General features: G+C 35.7%; 1 protein-coding gene across 7 annotated transcripts in view; it reads right to left on the bottom strand.

The window, feature by feature from the left end:
* The window catches only part of PHF3 (PHD finger protein 3), a 49,910-nt gene that overhangs the window by 17,406 nt on the left and 7,889 nt on the right, over positions 1-24,615 (bottom strand). For 2 of the 7 annotated variants that reach the window (XM_069011359.1, XM_069011358.1), the window contains exons 2-5: positions 22,525-22,793; positions 14,467-14,628; positions 11,517-13,335; positions 396-720 (exon numbers count right to left, since the gene is read on the bottom strand). In XM_069011359.1, coding sequence (XP_068867460.1) covers positions 396-720; positions 11,517-13,335; positions 14,467-14,628; positions 22,525-22,768 — 2,550 coding nt within the window. In that variant the 5' untranslated portion in view covers positions 22,769-22,793. Of the gene's footprint in view, positions 1-395; positions 721-842; positions 4,363-11,516; positions 13,336-14,466; positions 14,629-14,884; positions 14,961-16,081; positions 16,099-22,524; positions 22,794-24,615 lie in introns of those variants that run through there. The other 5 variants (XM_069011360.1, XM_069011364.1, XM_069011362.1 and 2 more) reach the window with 5 other exon arrangements.

A 24,615-nucleotide genomic window follows, 5' to 3' on the forward strand; every position in this document is an offset into this window, starting at 1 on the left:
TTATAACATACAACAAATTGACAGATGTCCTATAATGCATTTAGAAATCTGAAAGAAAAATGAGTTAGGTTCTTCACCATTTCTACATACACCTGTATGTATAGGTTTAGATACACACTCAGGAGTAGGACTTCAATGATCCTTATGTGTCTCTTCCAACTCGGGATGTTCTATATCCATGTGACAAGCACATATCCCTGCTCAATGTAAGAAGAGTTTAGCCATACCATCTTGAAAGAGTCAAGCCAGTTAGAAAATGAAGTAACTTTGCAAATAATTTAAGTTTTATACTAGATTCACAAAGACATCTGAAACATGGTCTATTAACTGGCAATGGGACAGGCAGAAACCTTCTAACCCCACTAATTAAGAGAACTTAAAACATTAAGACTCACCCGTCTGAAGATTTTGACTTTGTGCTTCCCAATGTCCTCCGTTTGCTTTGTTTTTTCAGTCGTTGTATTTTGATTACAAGTAGGTGTTTGCTTTGATGCCCCCAGTTTTTCACACTCAATTGCTTTTTCTTCTTTATGCTCAAGTTTCACTTGTGTATCTGGTACATTTTGATCAAAAGACTCCATTTTTTTGTCTTCTTCAGCACAGCACTTCACACACACATACTCTTTATCTTCTTCACCCATCTGCTGTGCTTGAGAAAGGCTCAATCCAACACAATCACCATGAAACCAATCATCACATCTACCACAACCTACCATAAACCTGAAAGCAAAATAAGATGCAAGTCAGTGAAAACTGTGAAAGAAGACTACGAAAGATACAGCACCCTCAGCAGGATATACCATACTTGTTTTGATTTGTGCATCTCAACAATTTGTTCTTACCTAGCAAGTGATTTTCTTTGGTGCTTTACATCCATCTCCAGCCTTACGACATGGTATGATCTTCCTGAGAGGTATTTTTTTGGCCTTTTTGCTTTTTACAGTAGTCCAACAGACTATCAAAACCTCAGTTTGTCTAATTTGCTCCCAAATCCTACCAACTTTCTTTTCAGACTACTATTAATGTTCTTATGAATGTTAAAAAAGAAAACCAAAAAACTCTCAGAAACAGTAAACTTGTTTGAAAAGACCTGAGAATTTTCTTGCAAAATATTATCTTCACTTTCCTACAAATATGACTGTCATCATTCATCACAAACACAGCAGCAGCTGCAATCTTCCACAGCAGTATGAGGTCTTTAAATATTTTGACAAACACAATGGGTACAGGCATATCAACCTAGTCTAAATTAGTTGCTACTTTACACCTCATTCCTTAGACCACTCTTACTAAATTATTTCTAGAAAGTTGTTTTTCATTCTCTTTACTGGTGAATATGGGGCCAGGAGTTTGGTTTCCAAAACCACCTGTCCAGCTTGCAGTGACTGTTTTCTTTTAAACAAGGTACACACTTTTGTGCTACTCAGCTGTTTTATCCAGAGCTAATAGTTATTTAAGGAATGTTTCAAACACCAAAATGACTACCTTTTAAAGGATACCCTTCAACTCACAAGTCACTTAACTGCATTATTTTAAAAACAGAATCAGCTTTAGGTACAGACAGTATTTTCAAAGCATTGTAAAGATCACCTGGTCTAATATAAAAGCATAATTTCTGACCATTTAGTGGAAGCATTTTGAAAACTTCATCAGGTATTATGAATACCAAATTGCACCGATAGGTACAATTTCTAGTCCAAGTATTTGGGAATGTGGAATTTTAAAGTTCCACAGGCTAAAAAAGTCTACTTCAGGAGACTTATATGGTAGGAATTATTTTTTTCAAATACTGAACCTGGCAACAAGGAACAGCCTTCAAATGATGTAGGAAGATCTCTTGCAACATCCACTTACATTCTCTTTCCCCTTTTATATTTTGGAAGGGGGGGGCTGAGGGCTGGTTGCTGTTGGTTTTTGTGTGTGTCTTTGTTTGCTTGTTGGGTTTTTTGTTTAATTTTTATTTCTTTCTTCTTTTCATTTTGTTTTATACTTACACAAACTATGTTCAAGATCGTACTTTTACATATAGTCTGGATAATGAAAATCCAGAAAGACTGCAAGTGTGTTAAGGAAAGTGCAAGTTCTTTGTTAATACTGAAGAATTATTTACTGAATTCCTAGGTTTTGAATTTCACAGAAGACAAACCTGACTTAAAAAGTAATTCAGGAAAACCTAGTTGTTTCAGCAATACATTTAACAAACTAAATACAGTGACCAGCAAACCCTATTTCTTTAATCTAATACCTTATAGATCTCTTCCATAAGATGATTCTAAACAAATGATTCCTAACATATGTATGCCCCTACTCAGGCTAGGATCTGCTATCTGCTGACTTACCTACTTTGGAAAACCATATAAATATTACAGGATGTGCTTAGAGCAACCCTCATTCTCCAGAACTGTAAATGAATGTTCCAGGTGGCTTGATGCAGGTATTGTATTCAAAAACTACTGGTATCTCAAAGAGATGAAAATCCTTATTAACAGCAGACATTTGAGACAAGAGAACAGAAGAAAAATCAGTCTTTATGTTCTGTCCTTCCCTACTCAAAATATTACATTCTACTGAAGAAAATATTGTTTTGATGCAAAATGAATCTGAGAAGTTTTAAAGGTCCATCAGATTAAGAAAAAGCCTATGATGATGTTTGACAAATTTAAAGAAACTGGTTTTTAAACTAGTTTGGGAAGAAAAATATTTTCTCATTTTTAATTTTCTTTTTCTGAACTGCAAGTACATTAATAGTATTTATTACTTGTCACGACCAAACAATAACTGTTCATCTGCTTCATAATATTAATTAGGAAGGCAGAGGTTCCTTCAAATTTTGTCAGTATCTCAGTCTTTTCAGGTTCATGTTCCAGCAAAGTGCAAAACAAGAAAGGTAATGTTAGGGGGCGATTACTTCTGATGGTCTTAGCAGAGTAATACCATAGCACTTATAAACACAACAGAAAAACAAGAAAGAAGCAATAGGACTTCTACACAAAGCTGACTGCTCCTTTCCAAGAGCCTAGAGCCAAACATGCACAGGCAGGAAATACGAGTGTTTATTTCACAACTGCAAGGGTCCACACAGCAGGTGCTTTACATAGGACACATCTTGTACCACTGCAATAAAATACTAGTAAAGCTCTGGGAACACTGAAACTGGTTACAAGAATTCCCCATGTAAGATTTTCTGCAAAAGCTGAAATAAGGTCAGTGCATACAGCCAACCATCATGCTTAAAAGGTGTTTTGGTGTCCTAAGGAACTAATGCCTGTTGTTCAAAAATAAAAGGAAACCAAGAATACACCATCATGAAGCCACAACTTCCATTAAGTGAATTTTTATTAAAAATATATGTATTTTTTTCCTCAGTTTGTAAATTCAGGCATCAGAGACCAATTCGTTAAATGAGGAAGATGGACTGCAGCATTTAGTAACTAAAACAAACTTTTGATTCATATTTAGAAAAGAGATACTTGCTGAAGAGATGAAAATAAAATACACAAGATGCTGCACATCCTCAACTTTAACCGACAGCACATGGAATTTTTCACCTTAGCTCACACATATTAAGCGGGTAATAGAGATGGTGTATAAGTAAGGCACTAGGATAGGTATCCAGTCTTAGATCTTTATTTTCAGGTCTATCAAATAAATAATAAAAATTTTAAAAGTCAAAAAACCTACAATGAATTCGGCTCAGAAAAGATCATTCTTCACTAAAACTACCACCAAGAGAGACGTCATTCAAGCAAACTATTGAAGATGGAAGATTCATTTGGCTTCATTCCAGTCTTCACAACCAGGTTTCAATTACACTGTATTTTAACACACACAACAAAACTTCAGAATTCAAGATTCAGAAACCAAGACTACAAAGAGAATCAGGAAATGTCCATGATGCCTGTAGTATAAAACAGAATGTATTGTTTACAATGCTTTGTTTAAACCTAGTTATACAAAATAGTAATAAAAATACTAGTGCTGACTGCTTAAAAAAATTCACTATTGCTACTAATTGGTTTTTTTTTTTTTCACACTAGTCAACTGCAAGACTGCAACTTTTGAGGCTGGGAGAGAACATACTGATTTTGATACCAGCAATATAAATAATCCTTTTTACCATAAGGCCACTTTTACATCTGTTTCACTCATCTGCACACAAAACAACTATGATTTGTAACAATTATGATTGGGTAATGGGCAAGGTTCAGACTAAATAGGGGCGTCAAGAAAAACTGAAGCCTGATCTGAAGGATCAAGGATGTCCTCTTGTACAGTTGTTATTTTTGACTGAAGAGGTTCTGATATCTTGGACTAGTAAAACATCAAAGTTTCTGACTGCAGATAGCTTCAAATTTGAAGTGCAGGACTTTTACCCATGTTGTAAGGCTGGACTGAAAGATGCAAAGCTGAAAGAGAAAGAAAAATATGTTTTAAAATATTAAATCATGCCTCATTCAATAAAAGACTTGCTTTCATTGGAATTTAATATAAAAAATTTTTTTGAAGAAAAATTTTAAAATAACTGACAGGTGACAGCAGACAGTAATATAGCTCATTGGGACTTTTGCATAGAGCATGCTACTGTGTCATTCCTTTAAAGAATCCCCTTGGTAGTCCACATATCAGCATGAAAAGAGACACCTTGAAATCAGAAAGCAATAGATGAAACATAAAAATAGACAAAATACTCAACACAATCCTGCCACCATCTCTCTTATGATCTGAAGAGTTTCTTTGGTGTGTTATTTGTACTAAACTACATTTATTTGTTAGATTAAAAACTCAGGCTTGGACAATTAATTTTCTAAATATATGGGCCATGTTTTAAAATTAACTTATATACACTCAAGTTAAGTAACAGCAGCAAGCTTACAGAGAAATTCATTACTGTAAAATGAGCAGAAACCACCTTACTCATAACACAGTTTTTCATTGTAAAGCTATACTTGAGTAAAACTAAAGACAAAAAAAATCAGGAACTGTCAAGAGTAGTTCAGTGTGGGCCAGTAACCAGCATTTTAAAATTATATAATAATGTAAGTTGCATTGTCACAGAAAAATAATTTATTTTGGAAGCAATTGCTTCTCTTGAATCCTTCATGTTTGTGGTACATAGTAATTGGAAAAAATACCACAACAGGACTCAAATCTTAACCCAAAAAAGCCCCAAACAAACAAAAATCCCAACCCAAACTATTCAAAACAACACCCTAGCCCCAAACTCACCTAAGAGGAGTAAACCCATTGTTCACTTTTTAAGACTTCAGTATTTAAAGCAAGTCCCCCATCTCCATTTCTGTCCCTTAATAGCACTGTTCACCAATCTTCTACAGATCTGTTGTACACTTGCATTAACATTACAACTGTTTCTCTGCTGCACTGATGCTACAGTCCAGCCAATGTTGAAGCAGGGACAAGATAATCGTGGCATGGCAGCTTTAGCAGAGTGTATGTTCCACATCAGTGAAGTAGCATGGCTTGATATAGAACTCAATTGAAATGTGTGTATGTCCAAAAAAAATCTGCACTACCTTGTCAGAGCACAGAGACACGAGCAGTTCCACTTGTTTGCTTTTTGACAAAGTCTAACACAAGTGACATGATTTTTCAAGTTCTGATCCTCTAGAAAAAACCCCGCAAACCTGTCTCACTCACTATCAGCAGATCTCTTTACATGGAATTTGCAGCATACAAAAGAGACACTGCAAACTTATTGCCCAAGTACTAAATTTCAATAACCCATATTTTATGCCATATACGTTTCTTCTCTTTCTTAAAAGCGTAATTTTCTTTGCTTTTCATATTACAGAAGCTCCTCCAAAAACAAAGCAGCAGGAAGACAAACAACCCTATGCTTTTTGAACTAAAGATGAATTCATTAAATATTCCAGACAGCAAAGCCAAAACCACTGAACTTCCCCAAAACCCTGAAAAAAATGACTACATTTCCTAACATTAATTACAAATCTGCACTAAAAAATTTATATATATATAAAATCATTAAGGGAAGCTCCATTAATGTTGATTCTATACACATTGCATGTTGCAGGACAAGCATCATATGCTTTATAAACTGCATTTATAAGCAGTTTGTATTTATGTTCATTTTTTATAACTATTTTAGACAACTTATGGTATCCATTTGCTTGATTCCTTAATGCTACTGGTATTAACAATAATCCTACCAATACTGCAGCATAGTAATATAATCCATATAAAACCTACTAATACAATTATGTAACTGTAAATAAATATCACAGTGGAGTCCTTCCATTTGTTAATTATACATTACAATGTTGTTTTGTTTATAATGTCGTTCTGTTTTTCTACAGCTGTGGGTGGACAAGCACGACAGTTTTTAATGCTGCAAGGCTTTTCAAAGTGGAGGAAAGCAGTAACAGAGGCAGAAAATTTAAAAGCATCATCCATTACTGTAAACTGATGATATCTTGCATCATCTGCAGTTGAACATAGTCATACTATTTAATGAACATTTACTAGAACTAAGGCACCATCATTATTCTAATTACAGTTCCTTGTGAAGAATGTTCTCACAACAAATTGTTTGCTGTATACTATCCACTGATGCCAGGCACCACCACCCTAAAAAAAAAAATACACGTTTGTAATTTAAGGATGGCTACAAGTTTGGAGCCTTAAGCTCCTTTCTGAACCACTCTCTTCTGTATTGGCTGTGCAAACTGCATGATAACCTGGATCCAATATAATTTACTGACAATTAGCACTTTTTTCAAAATACAAATGAACCAATAATCTTTACTACACGTAAAAACAGTTTGCATCAATCAGCCAAAGTACTTTTCTGTACTACAGTTGTGAAGAAACTTTGTAAGAATTATGTGTAAGCAGGAGACCAGGAACACCTTTCCTAAATCAACTCCAGCACTTTCTAATTACCTTCTACAACATTACTAACTTTTCCTCCATATTAAAGCATAGTTGAAATGTGGGGAGAAAGGAATACCCTAAGTAAAATCTAGTCCTGTATCACTTAATTTTTCTGTGAAGCCTGAGGTCAGTTTGTGTCTGACCACTCAAACTGGATTATCAAATCCAAAGCAACGACAAAACAAAACCAGAAAAAAGCCCTCACAAAACAACAGCAGAAGAGAATCCTCAAACTCCCACAGCCCATTAAAAAAATCTTACTTGGAACTGTTGAAATCAAGAGGAAGTCACCAGTAATAAATTAAAGTTACAAACTTCCTTTGTGATAATGCTTTCTAGAACATTTGCTTAGAAACAGAGTATCTCAAGTTGTCTTTTATGAATTATTCATCCAAAATTGATCGAACTTCTTGTTAAAAGAGGACAAGACTACTGACAAGGGAGACAATCTGAAAAATATCTGTTAAGTTTTGTCTATTTGTACAAGCAAGGAACCAGTTCAGCCCTCCTTCTTGTTAAAGAAGACAGACTACTGACAAGGGAGACAATCTGAAAAATATCTGTTTTGTCTATTTGTACAAGCAAGGAACCAGTTCAGCCCTCCAGCCTGCAGAGAATTTGAACATCTATGGTGAAAACCAGAGAAATTTACAACACGAGCCCTTACATCAGACAGATGTTACAAGAAATCTTATATTAGCAGATTTCTCAATGTCTGCAGAGCTACCATCTTCATCTAGCACCATGCCAAGAAATTAAATATTATTTTTAAAATTCAACTATCTTTAAAGACCTTTAATCTGCCTTCTGGAAAAGTAACATTGTTTGTGACAAAGCTTAGTATTTTCAACACTTTGGATTCATTAGGAATCTGAGCAGTAACTTCAGTCTAACATTTTTTAATGTGATATGCATATCCATACACATACATGTTTCATCTGCAAACAGATGAATGAAAATTTTTGCATATGATTTCTGTTATTAGCTGATTAGAAAACATGTGACAGTAATATGGGAAAACACTGGCAAAGTCAAACGTTGAAAACAATACTATGAGTAACAACAATTCAAACCCTGCACTGAAAAAATACCCTTTCAGATGTGTTGAAAATTATAAAAAGTTAAATTGTCATTACCTGACTTGTGCAGAAACACAAGGTTTAGTTTTCATATGAAAGAGCTATTTTTTTAGTAATGTAGCAAAGGTACATCACAATACATCAAGCAAACAGGCTGAGGCATTCCTAAAGCGAAACACTGACAACGCATTCTGTGAGTAATGAAAAACAAATATATAAAACAGCTATGATGGTTACAGCTTATAAACTTCAAGACAAATGGAAAAGAGAGCATGAAGTCATTGTTCAAAGCTCAGGTGCCAAATGATGACCTATTAACAGAAAGCAAGCAAGCATTGCCTCTTACAAAGCAAGATGTTGCATAACTTGTAAACTTTTTTGATCATGCAAATCTCATGTTTATAAAACAGGATTCCTCCTTTCCCAGACAAACCCACTATATCTGCAGTACAAGGTAAGCGTACTTTGACTTTGCATGTGGCCAGCAAATCACTGCGTGTATTCCTCAAGATATAAATTTACTCCATTTGTCACACACTGATCTGAAATAAAACAACACTGAAGTACCATTCTTCTACTGTTGTTCTAGCAGGCAGAGTAAAATTACCCTGGGTCTGTGTAAGGCCTATGTAACCATCGCCCTTTGGGAATTCTGTACACAAAGAAAGGTGACTACACGATTTCCACACATTATCTTCAACCTGAATCAATTCTCCAAGCTTGGTATTACAATAACAACAAGTTAGTGGCTTTGCATTTGTTACAGGGAATACAAAAGGTTCAAGTGACTACTACTCTGCATCCTGAATTTTAAATACATTACTTTAACATTACATCCTGCAAAGCTCTTGGCAAATTATTTCCCCTGTTTGGGGCTGCAACTTCAGTTTAACTTCTTTTCCTACAAGCAATTTGTACCACAGCATTGACAAAAATTTCCAAAGTTGAAATAACTATAGAGCAAGATATAAATACAAATGTTGTTTCAGATCTTAGTTCTGCCTTTGATATTTCTTGAACAGTAATTTGATAGCATTTGCATCTTACACTTTCTCATTTTCTCTAATACAATGAACAGAGAAAAAAGGGTAAGAGTGACCATCTAGCTGGTTTCAAAAGGGAAACAAAAATTCCTTAAAAATTAGTCCAAACAGCAAATTAAAACCCCCTTTTCATTACCATAAATGTTGATGGTTTTGATCGGTTTCCAAGAGACAGAACTCAAATTTATCATCTTGCACTTCTTCTCTTTTGCATTGTACTAAAAGTGTTTTCTTTTTCTTGCACTAATAATTAAACAAGGACAAAATGCCAAAGCATTTGAGATACAGCTTTTGCTCCCTCTTGTATCTTAATGATAGCAAGTGAATCTGCAAGGTTTAAGTTATTTGTAGCATACAACTACAAAGTAAAGTAATTTGAACAAATGAGAACTTTATTACTTAAGACTAGTGATGATAAAAAGTGATGCACTGACATTCTTAAATTTTCTGCTATTAGGCATGAGGCTTAATACTGCAAGCTTCCTTATACCACTACTGTATCTCAGTCACATTCTATATACAAAATTCTGTGATCATGTGCTAAGAATCTTTCTACATTTAGCAAATCTGATTATCTTCTGCTGAAAGGGCAGGTTGTATCAACAGCTTTGCAATGCAAACATATAAATTAACACAATTCCAAAACAAAAACCCTAAACCACTTAAGACTGACATTACAAACCTCAGGATACCCTTAATCACCATCTGTGGCAACTCATGGGCTGTCTCAATCCAACCTCAGCTAGTGATTCATACACTGTCTTATTCTTCTGGCAGCAGTAAGAACTGGCAATGCAAAACTGGGTTTGTTGAACTTAATCCTATATTGTTCTGTATCCCTGTATCTCCTGTAATGCTACTTTGACGTTATAAACTAAAATAAGCAGATTTAGTTGAGTCACTGCCACATCTTCCCATACTAGTTAGATCCATTTAGTAATAAAAAAATCAAGACTTTCTGAACTCTAACAAGACATTGAAAAAAGAAAACCCATAGAATGCTTCAAAATATTAGCAAAACCAGAAAGAATATAGGACAAGTTGAACTCAAAGCTGCATTTTTAACAGCTATCAAGTAGTTTAAATTCCAAATATCATATTTTGCTTTAAAAATATTCAAAGAAGCATTTTTGCATCCAGAAAGCAGCCTTTTGGGATGTAAACAATTCACTGAAATACAGGCTACCCACACCGTTCTGCTGTCGTGGTAATGCCCAAGATGACAAAAACTAAGGAAATGCAATCTGCTTAAAATTAAACACTCTTACAAAGACACACGTGGTAGAGTCTTAAAAATAAAAGGAATTCTTTTTTTTTTTAAATAAACCACATGGAACTAAATTTGAGCACCCCTTCAATTAGGCAATCCTCAGCAACCAGGAAGAGCAAAGCTACTATTAATTCTTTTAGTAGGCCACAATGATGCAGTTATTATAGCTGCACAGTAAATGAATTTTCATGTATTTGTTTTTCAAATATGATACAATGAGTCAATAAAGCTCAGAAGGGCTTCTTAGATACAAACAAATGGCAAAAAAATCCCAGGTGCCAAAGGTAATTGTTCTATATTTCACTCTGATGTATGGAGTTCTAAAGCACAGTGTCTAAAAATTACTATTAAAACTTTCTCTCACATAAGCAAAGGACTAATCACAAATATCTTCAATTTGATATTAAAAAAACAAAAGGTAGGTTAGCAGGTAGAACAGCAATAAAAAAAATACTTCAATATTAAAACACAGTAAGGGTAATAAAGGCATTCTTATTGTTGAACTGATAGATCATTAGTGAAACCCTACTGTCTTTTTCAGCTCACAGTGTAGAGTAACTTTTGTCACACAGGGATATTATCAACTTCGGACACAATCTCATTATTAAGTTTAAAGGCAATTTCAGATATGATCACGTGGAAGTTTAATGGGGTTTTTTCATGTTCTTCTTTCTCCCCTCCCTGCCAGCTACTTAATTACTGTTACATGAAACCTCACTGCAGTGATTACACAAAGTGAAAAAACCCTCTGTATCTCTAGTATTAGAATTGCACCTGTACCAGATAAAAGTCACATGCAAGCAACTATTTGATTTTTTTGGTTGATGGTGATCCTTCCACGTAAGAGGTCTCTGGAAAGAAGGAAATGACAACCTGGAACACAGATATCTAATTTCTTTTCTACAAAAAAAAGTCAAGTTTAAAGCGCATAATTAAACAGCATAGAAGAACTATACATTTATCAAAATATGTATTTATATAATAAAACATTTCTATTCAAACTTTTGGGCCAAACTAGTTTCTAATGCTCTATTTAAATGACCAAAAAAAAGTGTATGAGTGCAAAGGAAATTAACTGACTGTACGACATACAGACTTCTATTGCAAAACTATGACTTTCTGTTTTGGCATGAGCAGCATGAAACATTTAGTGAAAGGAAAAAAATTATCTTCCAAGACCAGTAATAAATTCCTAAGACATACTGCCACACACACCTGTTGCCATGTGGCTTTTTGCAAAAGCCACACTGCTTGCTGGGCACCCAAATATGTTTGCTTTCACTAGCAGAGGTATGTTCCAAGCCTTCCCTTTTAACAGTTGAAATGTTATCTGGAATGAACAAGGGGGGTTCATCAAGTGAAAGACTCTTGCTACTTCTTCTCTGGCGAGGTTGGAGATTCTTATCATTTCTTTTTGGCTTGTTTTTTTCTTTATCATCCTCCTTCAGATGTTCTACAACAGGGGGATCTTTAGTCTCTCCCTCTTCCTTTGTGGAGCTATTTGCTTTTAGCCCAGTTGCAAGCTGGTGTTTGCTGGCTTGCTTCTGACCAGGATGTGAAACATGGCCTGACAATGAATGCACAGAGTGGTGGGTATCTTTAGAACAGCTTTGATGAGTAGGAGATTTCTCACTTGCTTTTTGAACGGATGACTTCTGGGCTTGCCCAGAAGCCTGGACTCGGGGTATTTTCTTCAGCTTTGTGTTGGTCTGCTTTTTTACAGTCACCCCAGAAACGCTACTCTTTGCTTTCAAACCCAGATCAGATTGTTTCTTCCTAATTTTAACCGGATTATTTGGATGCTGATGACTCTCTTGCTCATCTGCATTTCGCTTCAGATTTGCAGAAGAGGGACCGTGAAGGCCTGAAACAGCAACACCAGCTCTCGTTCTTGACCGCACCATTTCTTGTTGCACTGTACCCGATTTCTGCCGAGCACCTGCAGTCAGGTTTTGTTTATTCTGTACTACAGACTTACTATGCCGGGGCCTAACATTCTTTTCACATTTTGTTGAAATACCAATTTGTTTCTCATCATCCTGAAATTTTGAGGCCTCTGGGACTTCTACTTTAGCACTGCTGATCTGCTGCTGCACATTTTGGCTTGATTGGTCAACAACAGTGCTTTCTAAAATGCTATTTCCAGGGTCAGCAGAAGTAAATTCTTTGCTTTTCAAGTCTTTATTATCACAGTCTGTACTGTCCAATAGTTCCTCTGATGGAGCTTCAGTTTTCTCCACTCCCTTGTCATCACCTCCAGCCTCTGTTACAAATTCCTTTACTGACAATGTATTTTCATCAGGAACTTCCACATTGTGGGAACCTAAACTGCAATCAACCCCCTCTTTCACAGAGCTGGAAGAAGTTGAAAAGGTCTCACAAATTTCATCTGTATTCATGCAAGCACTAGATGAATCATTATCTTTTCCAGTTACTTCAATTTTATTGTGCTCCTCTGTTTTCTTCTCTGATTCCTCTGCTTTATTACCAGTCTTTTCTTCTGAAGAATTTTCCAAGCCCATTGAATCAATCACATCACTTGTTTCATTTTTAACTGGAATCATTTCAGTATCTGCAGATACTGAACAAACAGAGTCAGCACTCCCAGAATCAGTCTTTGTTGCAACCTCTGCTATTTCCTTTGTTTCCCCAGGAGAAGGAGAACAGGGTCCTGTTAAATTAGCACAACTTAACTCTTGGGATGTTTCTTCAACTTTTGCCTGCTCAGGGGTTTCAGACTTTATTTCTTTCACATCTTCAGGACCAGGCAGACATTTTGTATTACTTTGGGATGCTGTTACTGCTGCTGCTGTTCCTTCTACCTGTCCTGACAGTCTTGTACTACGCCTAACCTCCCTAGGCTGCTCCGTTCTCAAGCGTGCAGCAACATCTGTCTCTTTAACTGGACTTCTGTCTTGTTTCTGTCCATTTTTTGGAGCAGATCCACTTTTTACAGAAGACTTCTTGGTATTAACAGGAGGAGCAACATTTGAACGCTTGGCTAGCGTGCTCTGCCGCAGACTCCGTACTGGTTCTAGGAAGGAAAAAAGAAAATCTCAGCTATTCTGCTTCCTTCTCTTTGTAAATACAAGATTTACCTAGAATAAAACTGATTTACCTCAATTTAGCTTACTGGCTACAAAGAGAACTTAAAACTTACTTGTTTACTGAACTTAAAAACCTCCCCAAAACTAAATTACTTTCATTTCCAATTTCAAACTGACATAGTTTGGATGTAAAATCTCATTATTCTAAAGGTTATGGAATTTCTAAATAGTATGAACAAAATGCAAGTGATGATAGAAAGACAATCAAAACCAACTCTACCTTTCTACCTCTCAGCCTTTTCTACCTCAAACAAAAATTGCACAAGCTATTTTGTGATTAGAAGTATAACTGAAGTTTAAAAATGTTTTAGAGAACAGTCTACGAATCTGAGATCCAGTCACATTCTCACCTGATGATAACTTTTACATTTTCTAAACAAGCAACCATTCCAGTGCCTTTCTAAATAGCATAATCACCAGCTTTGTACCACAGGCTCTTATTTAAATTCTGATCTCCATATTAAGTAATTTTATCTTACTAACTCAAACTGCTCTACAGTGGGGAAAAAAGCATAGCAGTAAATAATTCCACTTCCACAAGTTAGAAAACCCCTAACTATAATCAATTAGTTACTACAAAAAATGAAAATATTTTAATAAAATATTTATTAAGTATATTGAGATATTTAGATTAAAGATGTTCTGACTGCAATTACTATAACCTAATTTAAAACAAAAAGAGAATATGCAAATAAAAATTAATAGAATCAAAACTTTAATTGGAAATAGACATGCTAACCTAATATTCCAATGCTGTTTTGCAACTCTATCATCTTTTGTTGTTGAAGAACCACATTATTAATCTTTGGTAGGTAAAAGGATCAAAATCTGAAATATTAGTTTAATGACCATAAGCCATAAGGAAGATACTAAATACTTATTAAAGAGGAATTCTAACTGACTCATACCCTATGAATGCCAGCTGCTAGCTGCAGTGTATAAAAAAGGAAGTGTCTATATTGGAATTCACACAACCAAATTAAATTTGTAATTTGTTGGGGGTGGGATTTTAAAGATTGAATTGACTTCAAATGTGCAAACACATAATCTACGATCACCTTGTGCCATTAAACGTGGTGATTTCCTCGGTGATGTGACTGATGCTTCTTCAGCACGGTTTCTCAAATTCCTATTAGGTAAAGCAAGCTCATCCTCATCAATGGTGTCATTACCACTCTCTTTAACTCCTTCTCCATCCATAGTATCATCAAGACCAATAACTGTAAAAAAACAAACAAACAAGAAAAAGCCTAAAACTTAAAATGGTCAAAAAGCATTGGAGATATAATGTTGAGCAAGACAGGGGAAGAGACAATGAAAAATAAATAAATTGGCCATCTAAAATCAAACAACAGGGGAAAAAAATTAAGAAATGAAGGACAGAAAATTCCCATGTGAGGTAGTTTCAGTGTAGAAGCTATCACCCAAAGCTTAAAACTTCTGTAGATAGTCCTTATAGCTTTTTTGTGGACTCACATTTTTATTGGGTTTTTTTGCCACAGGAAGGTCCCCAGTCTTAGAGGATCAGCTGCCCCTCACTGTCCCTTCCCACCTAAGAAAAAGTGAAGAAAGGTAAACAGCAGAAAGAGCTGATCCAGAAACGCAGAGTTTAAAAATCACAGTCTTCTCACAGAATACCACTTAAACTCTCAGCCCCGCCAATACCACATATCTGCATCTTTAATGCCTTTTAGGAAGAGCTTTAGGTCCAACAAGCACTTAACCTCCCAAGAGAGATGGGGAACATTGTCTTTGGTGAATTCCTACCCTCCACTAACCTGAGAAAGATCCCAGAGGCTGCTCTTGAAAACAGGTTTCCTAAGAGGCAGTCAGGTCACTATACCAGCCATTCTCCTCACTTGCTCTAAATTAGGTTCTTGCAGTGGTAGGCTCTCCTATCCACAGTTCCTATGTGTGAATTCTGGTCCCCATGGGATGCAAAATTTGTGATACCAAGACAAACACCCAAGTGATTTTACAAAACACATAGGAAGGTCTGACAAATATACCAGAGATTCCAAATAATCAAGTGTGCCTGTTTTTCACTATTAAGACACCTACCTTGAAGAATTTTTAAGATAAATTCACACAACACATATAAGATAGCTACAAATTTCTAACAGTTTCTTACTTAAAATGGATATAAATAAATACATCAATCACAAAAGTCAAAAAAGCAAGAAGTTAAATTAAAAATTGTTGGAATTTTTAGACCAGCTCAGAAAATCTGTCAATTCCTGGTCCTTTTCAAGTCTGATATTACTGCAACTTAAAAAAAAAATAACAATGCCCTTGTGAAGGCACTACAATAATAAGCATACTTTTAAAATAAAAAAAATTAGAAACTGTAAAACACTGCTGAAGCCAAAGACTGACAGTAACCAAGTCTATCAATCTACAATCACCTGCCATGAAGAATTAAAAAAATAAAGTAACCAAGCAAGCTGTTAGAAGTTCAAATATTAGAAAGTTTTTTATTGGCCTCTTAAGGAAGGCTGATCATGGCACCAGGCAATCAGCATTCTGAACCTCTATAATCAGATGGCTGCCAGGAGCTGAAAGCTAGGACTTTCTTAAGCTAACAATCTATGGTCATTCATTTTATTTTAACCATAATTTTTAGTTACTGTATGGTACACATCAGTTACAAGGAAAAGTGTTTGTGGAAATTACCGTGCACTTCCACTTTCCAATCCACAGGACCACCTTCACATCTGTGTGTGTTTACAAACATACAGATATCATACACAAGGTGCACGAGGCTGATAAAGTTGGTCTTACTCCACTCAAGAGTGTTCCTTAATCACTTATTTGCTATAAGCTACATACTGGACACACTGGCAAAAAAAAAGACATTGTAACTGCCCTATTAGACATTATTTTCCCTTTAAATATCTAATACCAGCCATTGTCCAAGATGGAAACCTGAATGAGATGGACCCTCACCCTAACGCCAGCTGCCCAATCTCATGTTCTCAAAGATTATATCCTCCCAGCAGCTCTGCACTTTGGTATTTGTGTTCTCATAGTGTTCCTACAAAACATGAAATTGGTTATTGGTTTTTGGGAACAGACTGTGACAAAAGAGACTCCTTTCAGATCCAATTCTGTTCCTTCTGTGTAGAACTAAACTACTAAGCTATTGAAAACAACATGAAAAATAACAACTACTAGGACAGCTTCTGAAACAACTCTGGAGCATATTTAAGGGCTAACATTAGAGCCTTGGGCTTTACAATGTTCTTGCTCAAGTTAATGAATTTTTACACTCTCCTCTATTAATAACAAAAGGGACACATTCAGTTTGAAATATCAGAATTGAAGTATTTTCATACTTACAAGACTCTGTGCTGTAGCTTTAATTTTACAGAGGAATTTGAAGCACAGAATCTTGCTAATTTCAAACTACCTGAGCTACAACTCAGCTAGTACAGACAGCCTCATGAGGCCCCGATGAGGAGCATTCCACACAGACCCTGCTGGGAAGAGAGAAAGTGGCAGAGAACAGCAATAGATACAAAGACGACTGGGAAAGTAAATTATGAAGGAGAAGTGGAGGTAAAGAAACAACCTTAGGAAAAGTAAACCAACAAAAGCAAAATCAGAAACAACTAAACAAAAATAGATCATCTTAGTAACAAATAACTAAAGATTATCTCAGCAATAAGTATAGAAATTAGAAAAATAAAATAGGAAAAAATAAAAAAGGAAAAAATAAAGAAAAACCATATCTGAATAGGAAGAATTGTACACCAGTGTACAATTGAACAGACTGCAAATAAGAAAAATATGAGTCACATTCAACATATTTATACTTGAAAAGGCACCACTGACCTTCACCTCACTATTTTGAGTTTCTCCATTACCTGTAAAGTATCTAAATTTCCAAACAACTGTGTTGTACTACTGACTCATTTTTATATATGTTATACCATAACAGAATAACATACAGTAAAAACAGTCTACTTGCAAATTTAAAGCAATGTTTTCCCTATGCTAAAACAAAACCATGACCATTTTTTAATTCTTCAGCAATGTAAAACTGAAGAAAATAAGCCTTACTTTCTGGTGAAAGAGGAGGTAAGGAGAAGAAAACACCCCTAAATACATCATCAAAAACTGTGACATTTATAAATCTTTATTAATGTAAGACCTCCCTTGATTATTTTCAGCCACAACTAAGACAAATTCTCAGTTTCTTGACACACTGACCAAGGTAAGTCTCAAATGTAGAAGTAAATTTCTTTTCTATAGATGTTAGCCCTGGATTTCTTTTGCTTAGGTAAGCACACCGAACAGAACATCACTCTTGTTCCTGCTTCGCATTGTTGTAAAATGCTATGTCCAGCTGAATCACACTAAGGGCAGGGATGTGCAAGTCCACAGCAATTTCCATATAAGCATCACAGATTATATGGAAATGGTTGAGCATTTTAAAATTTCTACTATGTTATATGTGAATAACAACATAAAGACGTAACATTATGCTTCAATGAAAAGAATAGTTACATTCTAAAGCAGTAACTAACACACCTAGGTAAGCCTTCAGAAGAGCTAACAAACTCCAGTGAAGCAACAAAACATATATAGTGATATTTTGTCAGTAAGTCTCAAGATTGTAAATGAAGGTGGTATACTTTCTAGGAAAAACCTTTCCCTTATTAACATTTATGATGCATATATTCAAGAAACAGGATTAAAAATACTTTTTGTTAAAAAAGTATGTATTGTTAAGAGAAATTGCGTGACTGATGACATAACTTACATAAGTAAACATCAAATTCCAACTGTTTTACTAAAGTTTGCCTGTAACCCTGTGAACTGAGAACTGGCCTGCAAGTACCTTGAGCTGACTCCCCAGTGCAAAAAAGAATCATAGTAAGTAACATGAAATATTAACTAAACATTTGCTCCCTTTCTCCATTAATGTCTGTGTTGTAAAGAGGTATTTTTACAGTCTTTAGAATAAAGACATATGAAAATCAACTAGGATTAATAAACTTAATACAGCATGTATCTTGACAGAGGACTGCATACCCATTCTATTATAAAGATGGAGCTACATCACAAGCCTACTGATTTGTGGTTCTTTAGTGACACAAGCCTGTTACTTTGGAAATAAGGAGCAGGAAAGCACAAATTTCAACAACAAAGTAAAAACACTGCACCAAACCAAGTACTTTAATGTAAATTAATTACTTTTATTAAGAAGGGAGTCTTCACATATTTACAAATCATAGAGCTAATCTAAATTGCTTTGCAAATCTTAGTACAGATCCAATCTCTCTCCACCCATGAAACTGATCCAAAGGCATAAATAACTAAATACTTCAGGAGGACCTAAGCTGGGGAACACAGGTATTTTGCCACCTACAAACAGAAAAAGGCACAAAATAAGCATTCTCCAGATTCTCAATACCAATACAGTAAAACAAAATTTTATACAGAAAAGTTACTGGTCATAAAACACTGTGTAACTGTTCATATGGACAGCTCGGAGGAAGGAAGGCAATAAAGAGGTAAGAAAACTGAGAGAAACAACTGAAGACCAAATTTTGGGCTGGAATCTCAAAGTTACATTCCAAACTACTTCAAATGTAGGAAGAAAAATACATGTACATTTGGCTTTAGTGAAAAGAGGCTGAAATGCCTAATACAGCCAGACATCCCACTAGCTAAAGAAAAGAGTATTTGTAGTCAGAAAAATTGGTTTGGCTCCAAAGATTCAGTAGGTGATAATGATTTTAGCAGAGGCAATGCTGCTTTTAACAATACTCATGAAAACAGAGGCTAAAATCAGGAAAAGCAGATGGCACTTGAGGGAAACACTTACCCAGAAGCAATCCAGAGGGACAGGAAAAAAAGGGCAATTAAAAACATGTACCTAACACATTTGTAATTCTTACAACATCAGTCTTCTTCATTTATGGTAAGTACCTGATTTAATAAACATACCCATAAACTAAATTAGTTAAAAGTTTGATTTTAATATGAAATCTAGAAATGTCTCCAGATGATATGCAATTATAATTCCATTCCCTGTATTATAAGTATAATAAATCAAACTACCCCAGAAAATGACATCCTGAAAAGCTACACAGTTTGTGATAGCTAAGAAGTACCAATTTAGTATGAATGTTAAGTTGCTTAGCTCACTGGCATGTGACCAGTATGACCTGCTGTGCTCACAGGTGGATAAGCTTCCAGCATGTCTTCCAGCAAGAACAGAACAAAACAGAAAACCTATCACTAGGGTACCATTCAAAGTTGAAATAAGTGTGTTGCTCTTTGAGTTAAGTCATATTCTAAACTTCAGAGTTTCCACTTCTCATCAATGAATTATTCAATAGGGTAAAAAAAAAAAAATCAACACAACCCCAAGAGCATGCTTCCACACCCACTCACACCACTCAAACATTTAAGATGGGCATGAGCTGCTCTACACAATCTAATTTTCTGCATTGGCCATGCACAGATTGGAAGAACAGCCACCTGATCAAACTGACGAAAAGAAGCAGAGGCACCTAAAACATGACCTGGGGCACTTCTAATGGCTTCATGAATTTAGATTTAATTTATTTCTCAAAAGTTTCATTTTGTCAAATTCTGTCCTTTAACTGGCAAGGAGAGCAATTATATCAATTTCTACTATCAACATGAGGTCTTTCTGCTAATACCTACTTCAGGACAGGAAGAGCCCTCCATAACTGCAAACATCCTATGAGCTGCAGTGAGTAAGATGTGGATAGTTTGCACCTTGATTCAGAGAGGCAACAGAACTTCTTAACTGTGTTGTAAGACCAGCAATATCCTCAGTCTAGCTTCATAAACCAGCAACCTAACTACATCTTTATAGTTTAGCAATCACCCTACACAAACACATTTTAAAAGGATTTAAGCATAATTTGACCTCTACCCTATCCAGCTCGTGGGAGTTGTGAGAGTCATAAAGTTACGTCTATGTGTGCTCAAAGCCATAACCAGGATCACCTGCAAAGAATCTTGTTCTCTTCTCTAAATATGTAATTATTCAATCAAAGTTAAAAAGATAACCCCATTCTATTACTCTAACCCCATTCTATTACTCAGTGGCAATTATGAGCAAGCTCAGCAAGTTTGGTCTGCTCTGTCTTTGGTCTTTGTTTGACCAACAGCGTCACCTAACTAAAGAAACCATCTAAATCCTGCAGTCTGGATTCAGGCCAACAGATAAACATGAGACTGCTTTATTGGTACTGATATAGTTCTGCCTATCAATAGACAGGCAACAAACATCTATTGTCATATTCCTTCTATTTGTCATATATCAGTACTGCTGACTGAGACACTTGGAACAAGAAAGACATGGACGTGGTGAAGCAAGCCCACAGGAGGCCACAAAAATGACTGGAGGGCTGGAGCACCTGTCCTTTGAAGAAAGGCTGGGAGAGTTGGGGTTGTTTGGCCTGGAGAATAGGGAGACACCTCATTGCAGCCTTTTAATACTTAGAAGGGGCTTATAAGAAAAACGTGAATAGACTTTTTAGTATGGCCTGTTAGCGACACAGAGAAGGGTAATGGTTTTAAACTAGAATCAGACTGGATGTAAGGAAGAACTTTTTTATTATGAGGGTGGTGAAACACTGGAGGAGGTTGCCCAGAGAGGTGGTATGTATCACATCCCTGGAAACCTTGAAGGTCGGATTGGACAGGGCTCTGAGCAACCTGGTCTAGCTGAACGTGTCCCTGCTTATTGCAGAGGGGCTGGACTAGATGACCTTTAGAGGCCCCTTGCAAACCACATCATTCTATGATTATATGCTACTATTCTCCCCAAGACATGTAGTTGTAATTCAACTTACCAAACCTGCATTTTCTGGATGGATGTGTCTATCTATGTGTTTCTTATAGGCATGCACTTGAACGGTTTAAAGGACATACAATCAGTTGCTACCAGCATCCATCACATACAATCAGTTATCAGGTAACTCACCATAAAAAGAGCTTAGTATTAATAAAAAGTTTAGTTCTTGATGAATGACGTGCAGTATAAACCCTAAAGCTGAGCAAAACATATTGATGAGTAACCATTTTGGATCAGGCCTGTAAAAACCCCCAACAAAAACTAACACCCGTGCAGCAATAAGAAAAAGAGCAGGAAACAAACCCACACTCAAAATCTACTGAAGCAGGAAAAAACCCCAAATATTTTGTTCTGGCTTGATAGGTCACTTTTTCATTGCCTTAATCAATATAATCTTTGATTTACAGTTTTCCATGATGTAATACCACCTAATTTAGTGAAGGTGAGAATTTAGTCTGTCAGTAAAATATATATTATATAAGGAAATTATCAAGATTTTCAGAAACAGTTCATAAGACTTAACTAAAAAAAAATTAAACATTGATATAATCATGTAACTACATTAATCTACAACACTTCTCAGTAATGAACCTAAGAACTGTATTTTTTAAACTTCCAGTCAAATAAAGAACACTACTACGAACAGAGTATATTTTTGTCTCTTGCGTCAAATTCACTGTACTTATTCCAAATATTCATAAATATTAATAATTTTAGGGATTGGATCATCCTTTTTTTATCTTCTAAGCTCAATAACTTCTGAGATTATTTATATTTAAAACTTTGCTCTAAATTGTTTTCAAATCAGGTATTTTGAACAGTAAAAAAAGGATTTTATTATCATTCCAGGGTCTTGAAGCCAACCAAAGCAAAGCACCCAGAATTTGGAATCAGCTCAGTACCAGAAGGCCTAGCACTAACAGAATAACCTTGCGGTCAGAGCAGTAATTTGTACAACTCTCCTGCTCCTACTGCTAATCCAGAAATACAGTATTTTTTTAAGCCAACCAGAGACTTCAGTGATCAAGCACAGTATCTAAACAAATCTTGACTTTCATTGGGAATAACTGAGAGACAAAACCTAAGCTATTTCTGATCCACATAAGGAACCTTCCTCTATTGTTACACTACAAAACTAAAAAGACCTGCTCGTGCTTACAAAGGGCAGCAAGGCAACAGAGATCCCAGTTTATTATTTCTACATTATGAAAAAGGGTTGGTACTCAAGTTAAACTGTATTTTAATCGTAATCTTAAAAAATTATAAGATTTACCTGTAGAACAAGGCATCTGGAAATTGGGGTCATTGCTATCCAAAACAGGCAAACAGAACTGGGCACTTGCAGATCCTAGCATAGGATCCTTATCGCTGAGCATGTTCTTCAGCGAATCCTCTAAGACATTTTGACTTGTACTAAAATCCTCACAGACTTCATTCTCCAGGTTGGATTCTAGAAATAGGGCATCATCTAAGTGTTCAGTAGAAATTAAATGGTTAAGTGTATCAACTATATCCATGAAGACTCCTGTGTGTCTTTCAGCCCTATAGAAAGACAAGAAAAATACCATAAGAAAATAAGCTACAAATTGTAAAACACCTAAGACACCAGCAAATTTTTTGGCTGTTGTGTTTCATAAAGAATGCTTAAGGTATTTTAGAATTACAAAAAATTAAAAATGCTTGTGGCTTAGTAAGGCCCTCTGCATAACTAAAAATCAACTCCCTAATTATTTTTAAAAGAAATTCCATGCTAAGTTAATATAATCTACTCTATCAGCACCTGAGTGCTTCTACACACACTTCTACAGAGTGTGTATAACAAAGGTAACTAAACTGCTTTCTAAAATTTGTTTAAGCCTTGACCAACCCAAGGGGGTAGGACACCAGAGGAAGAGGGTATCAAGAACAAGTGAACCTGGATAGCTGCACTATGAGCATGACTCTTTCTTCTTTTTAAATGTAAAAATGTGAGGTCAGCTTCCACTAATCAAAGTGGAGCTGAGAAGGTTTCAGAGCCTGCCATACTACTACTACCAATACTACTGAGAAGAACTATATTTCTGTTCAAAGAGCAACCACCAAGTACTTCATAGCAAGCTAGTATTTTTAGTCAGCAAGGTTTCATTGCTATTATTTTTGACCTATCAACACAGTCAAAAAATTACAGAAATTTCATATGAAAATCTGATCTCAATCAAGTACATGAGAATTCTGAGTTGGACCCTTTTAGAAACTTCAGTTTTGAAGAAGTTTAGGTGAACTTCTAGAAGTCTACCTAACGAATTGTATTCAAAGATGAATTCTTTATTTTCTAGATCTTCTTTGCAATGCAGCAGAAGTGCAACTACTTCAGCAGAGACTTAACTAATAAGAATGTATAACTAAACAACAGAATGGAAAAAAAGTCAGCAAAACACTTTGCTTTAGCATATACTCAACGTGGAGAGAGATAACTATAAAAAATATGATCTTGCAGGCAAGGAAAAAGGAGCAGTGCTGGACTGCCTGGCTTAGATTGGCATACTGGATAGTCTGAAAGATCAGTTTTGACACACAAAGCTGTTAAAGCTTTTGGAAACAGCAAAAGGACACACATACTTTCCCGCTCCTTCTTTCATCATCCTCCTCTCACACGAGAGTTTTTTTTGTTTAGCATGAACACACTAATTAAAGAAAAATGACAAGTGAGAATTGGAGTTTGCAGCCCTTGAATTACTTTCTAGATGGCTACTCCAGCAACGCGCCACTGAATAAATAAAGTACTTGCTAATGCTTAGTACAACATTAAGCATGCTTCCTTAGACACATTAACAGAACATTTCTGTTTTAGCAATCAACTGGGAATATCCTAGGCAGATACATATACAGGCTCTGTTACAATTTCAACCCTATTTATTCCATTTATTTTATTTCATTTCACAAATTTACAGAAACTACAGGTTTAACACGAACAGTGTTTCATTTTGTTTGAGTGGAGTTTCTTAGGTTTTTTTTTGTTTGTGGGGGTTTGGGTTGTTGGGGTTTTATTTTCAAACATGACAGTCTTTCTTCCCTCTTCCATAGAGCAGCTCAAAAGAAAACAATGGTGAGATATGGCACTGTGTCTCTGCAGAGCATGGTATCTTTCCAATTTCTACACACTAACCACAACAAAGCACTCTAATACACAAGGTCCTACTGACCAGACAGCAAGAAGTAAAGTTTGGCCAAATCACATGCATTTAGTAAGCAGGTAATAGACTTCAGCAGCAAGTCATAATTTGAAAGCTTCCTCACCAAAAAAATTGACTGGTTTTATCAAGCAATGCAGGGCATCTACATATACACTAACTAGCACCTACAGCAGTCAACATTGTTTCTAAAG

This window comes from Aphelocoma coerulescens, chromosome 3, assembly GCF_041296385.1.
Source record: "Aphelocoma coerulescens isolate FSJ_1873_10779 chromosome 3, UR_Acoe_1.0, whole genome shotgun sequence".
Taxonomy (NCBI): Eukaryota; Metazoa; Chordata; class Aves; order Passeriformes; family Corvidae; genus Aphelocoma; species Aphelocoma coerulescens.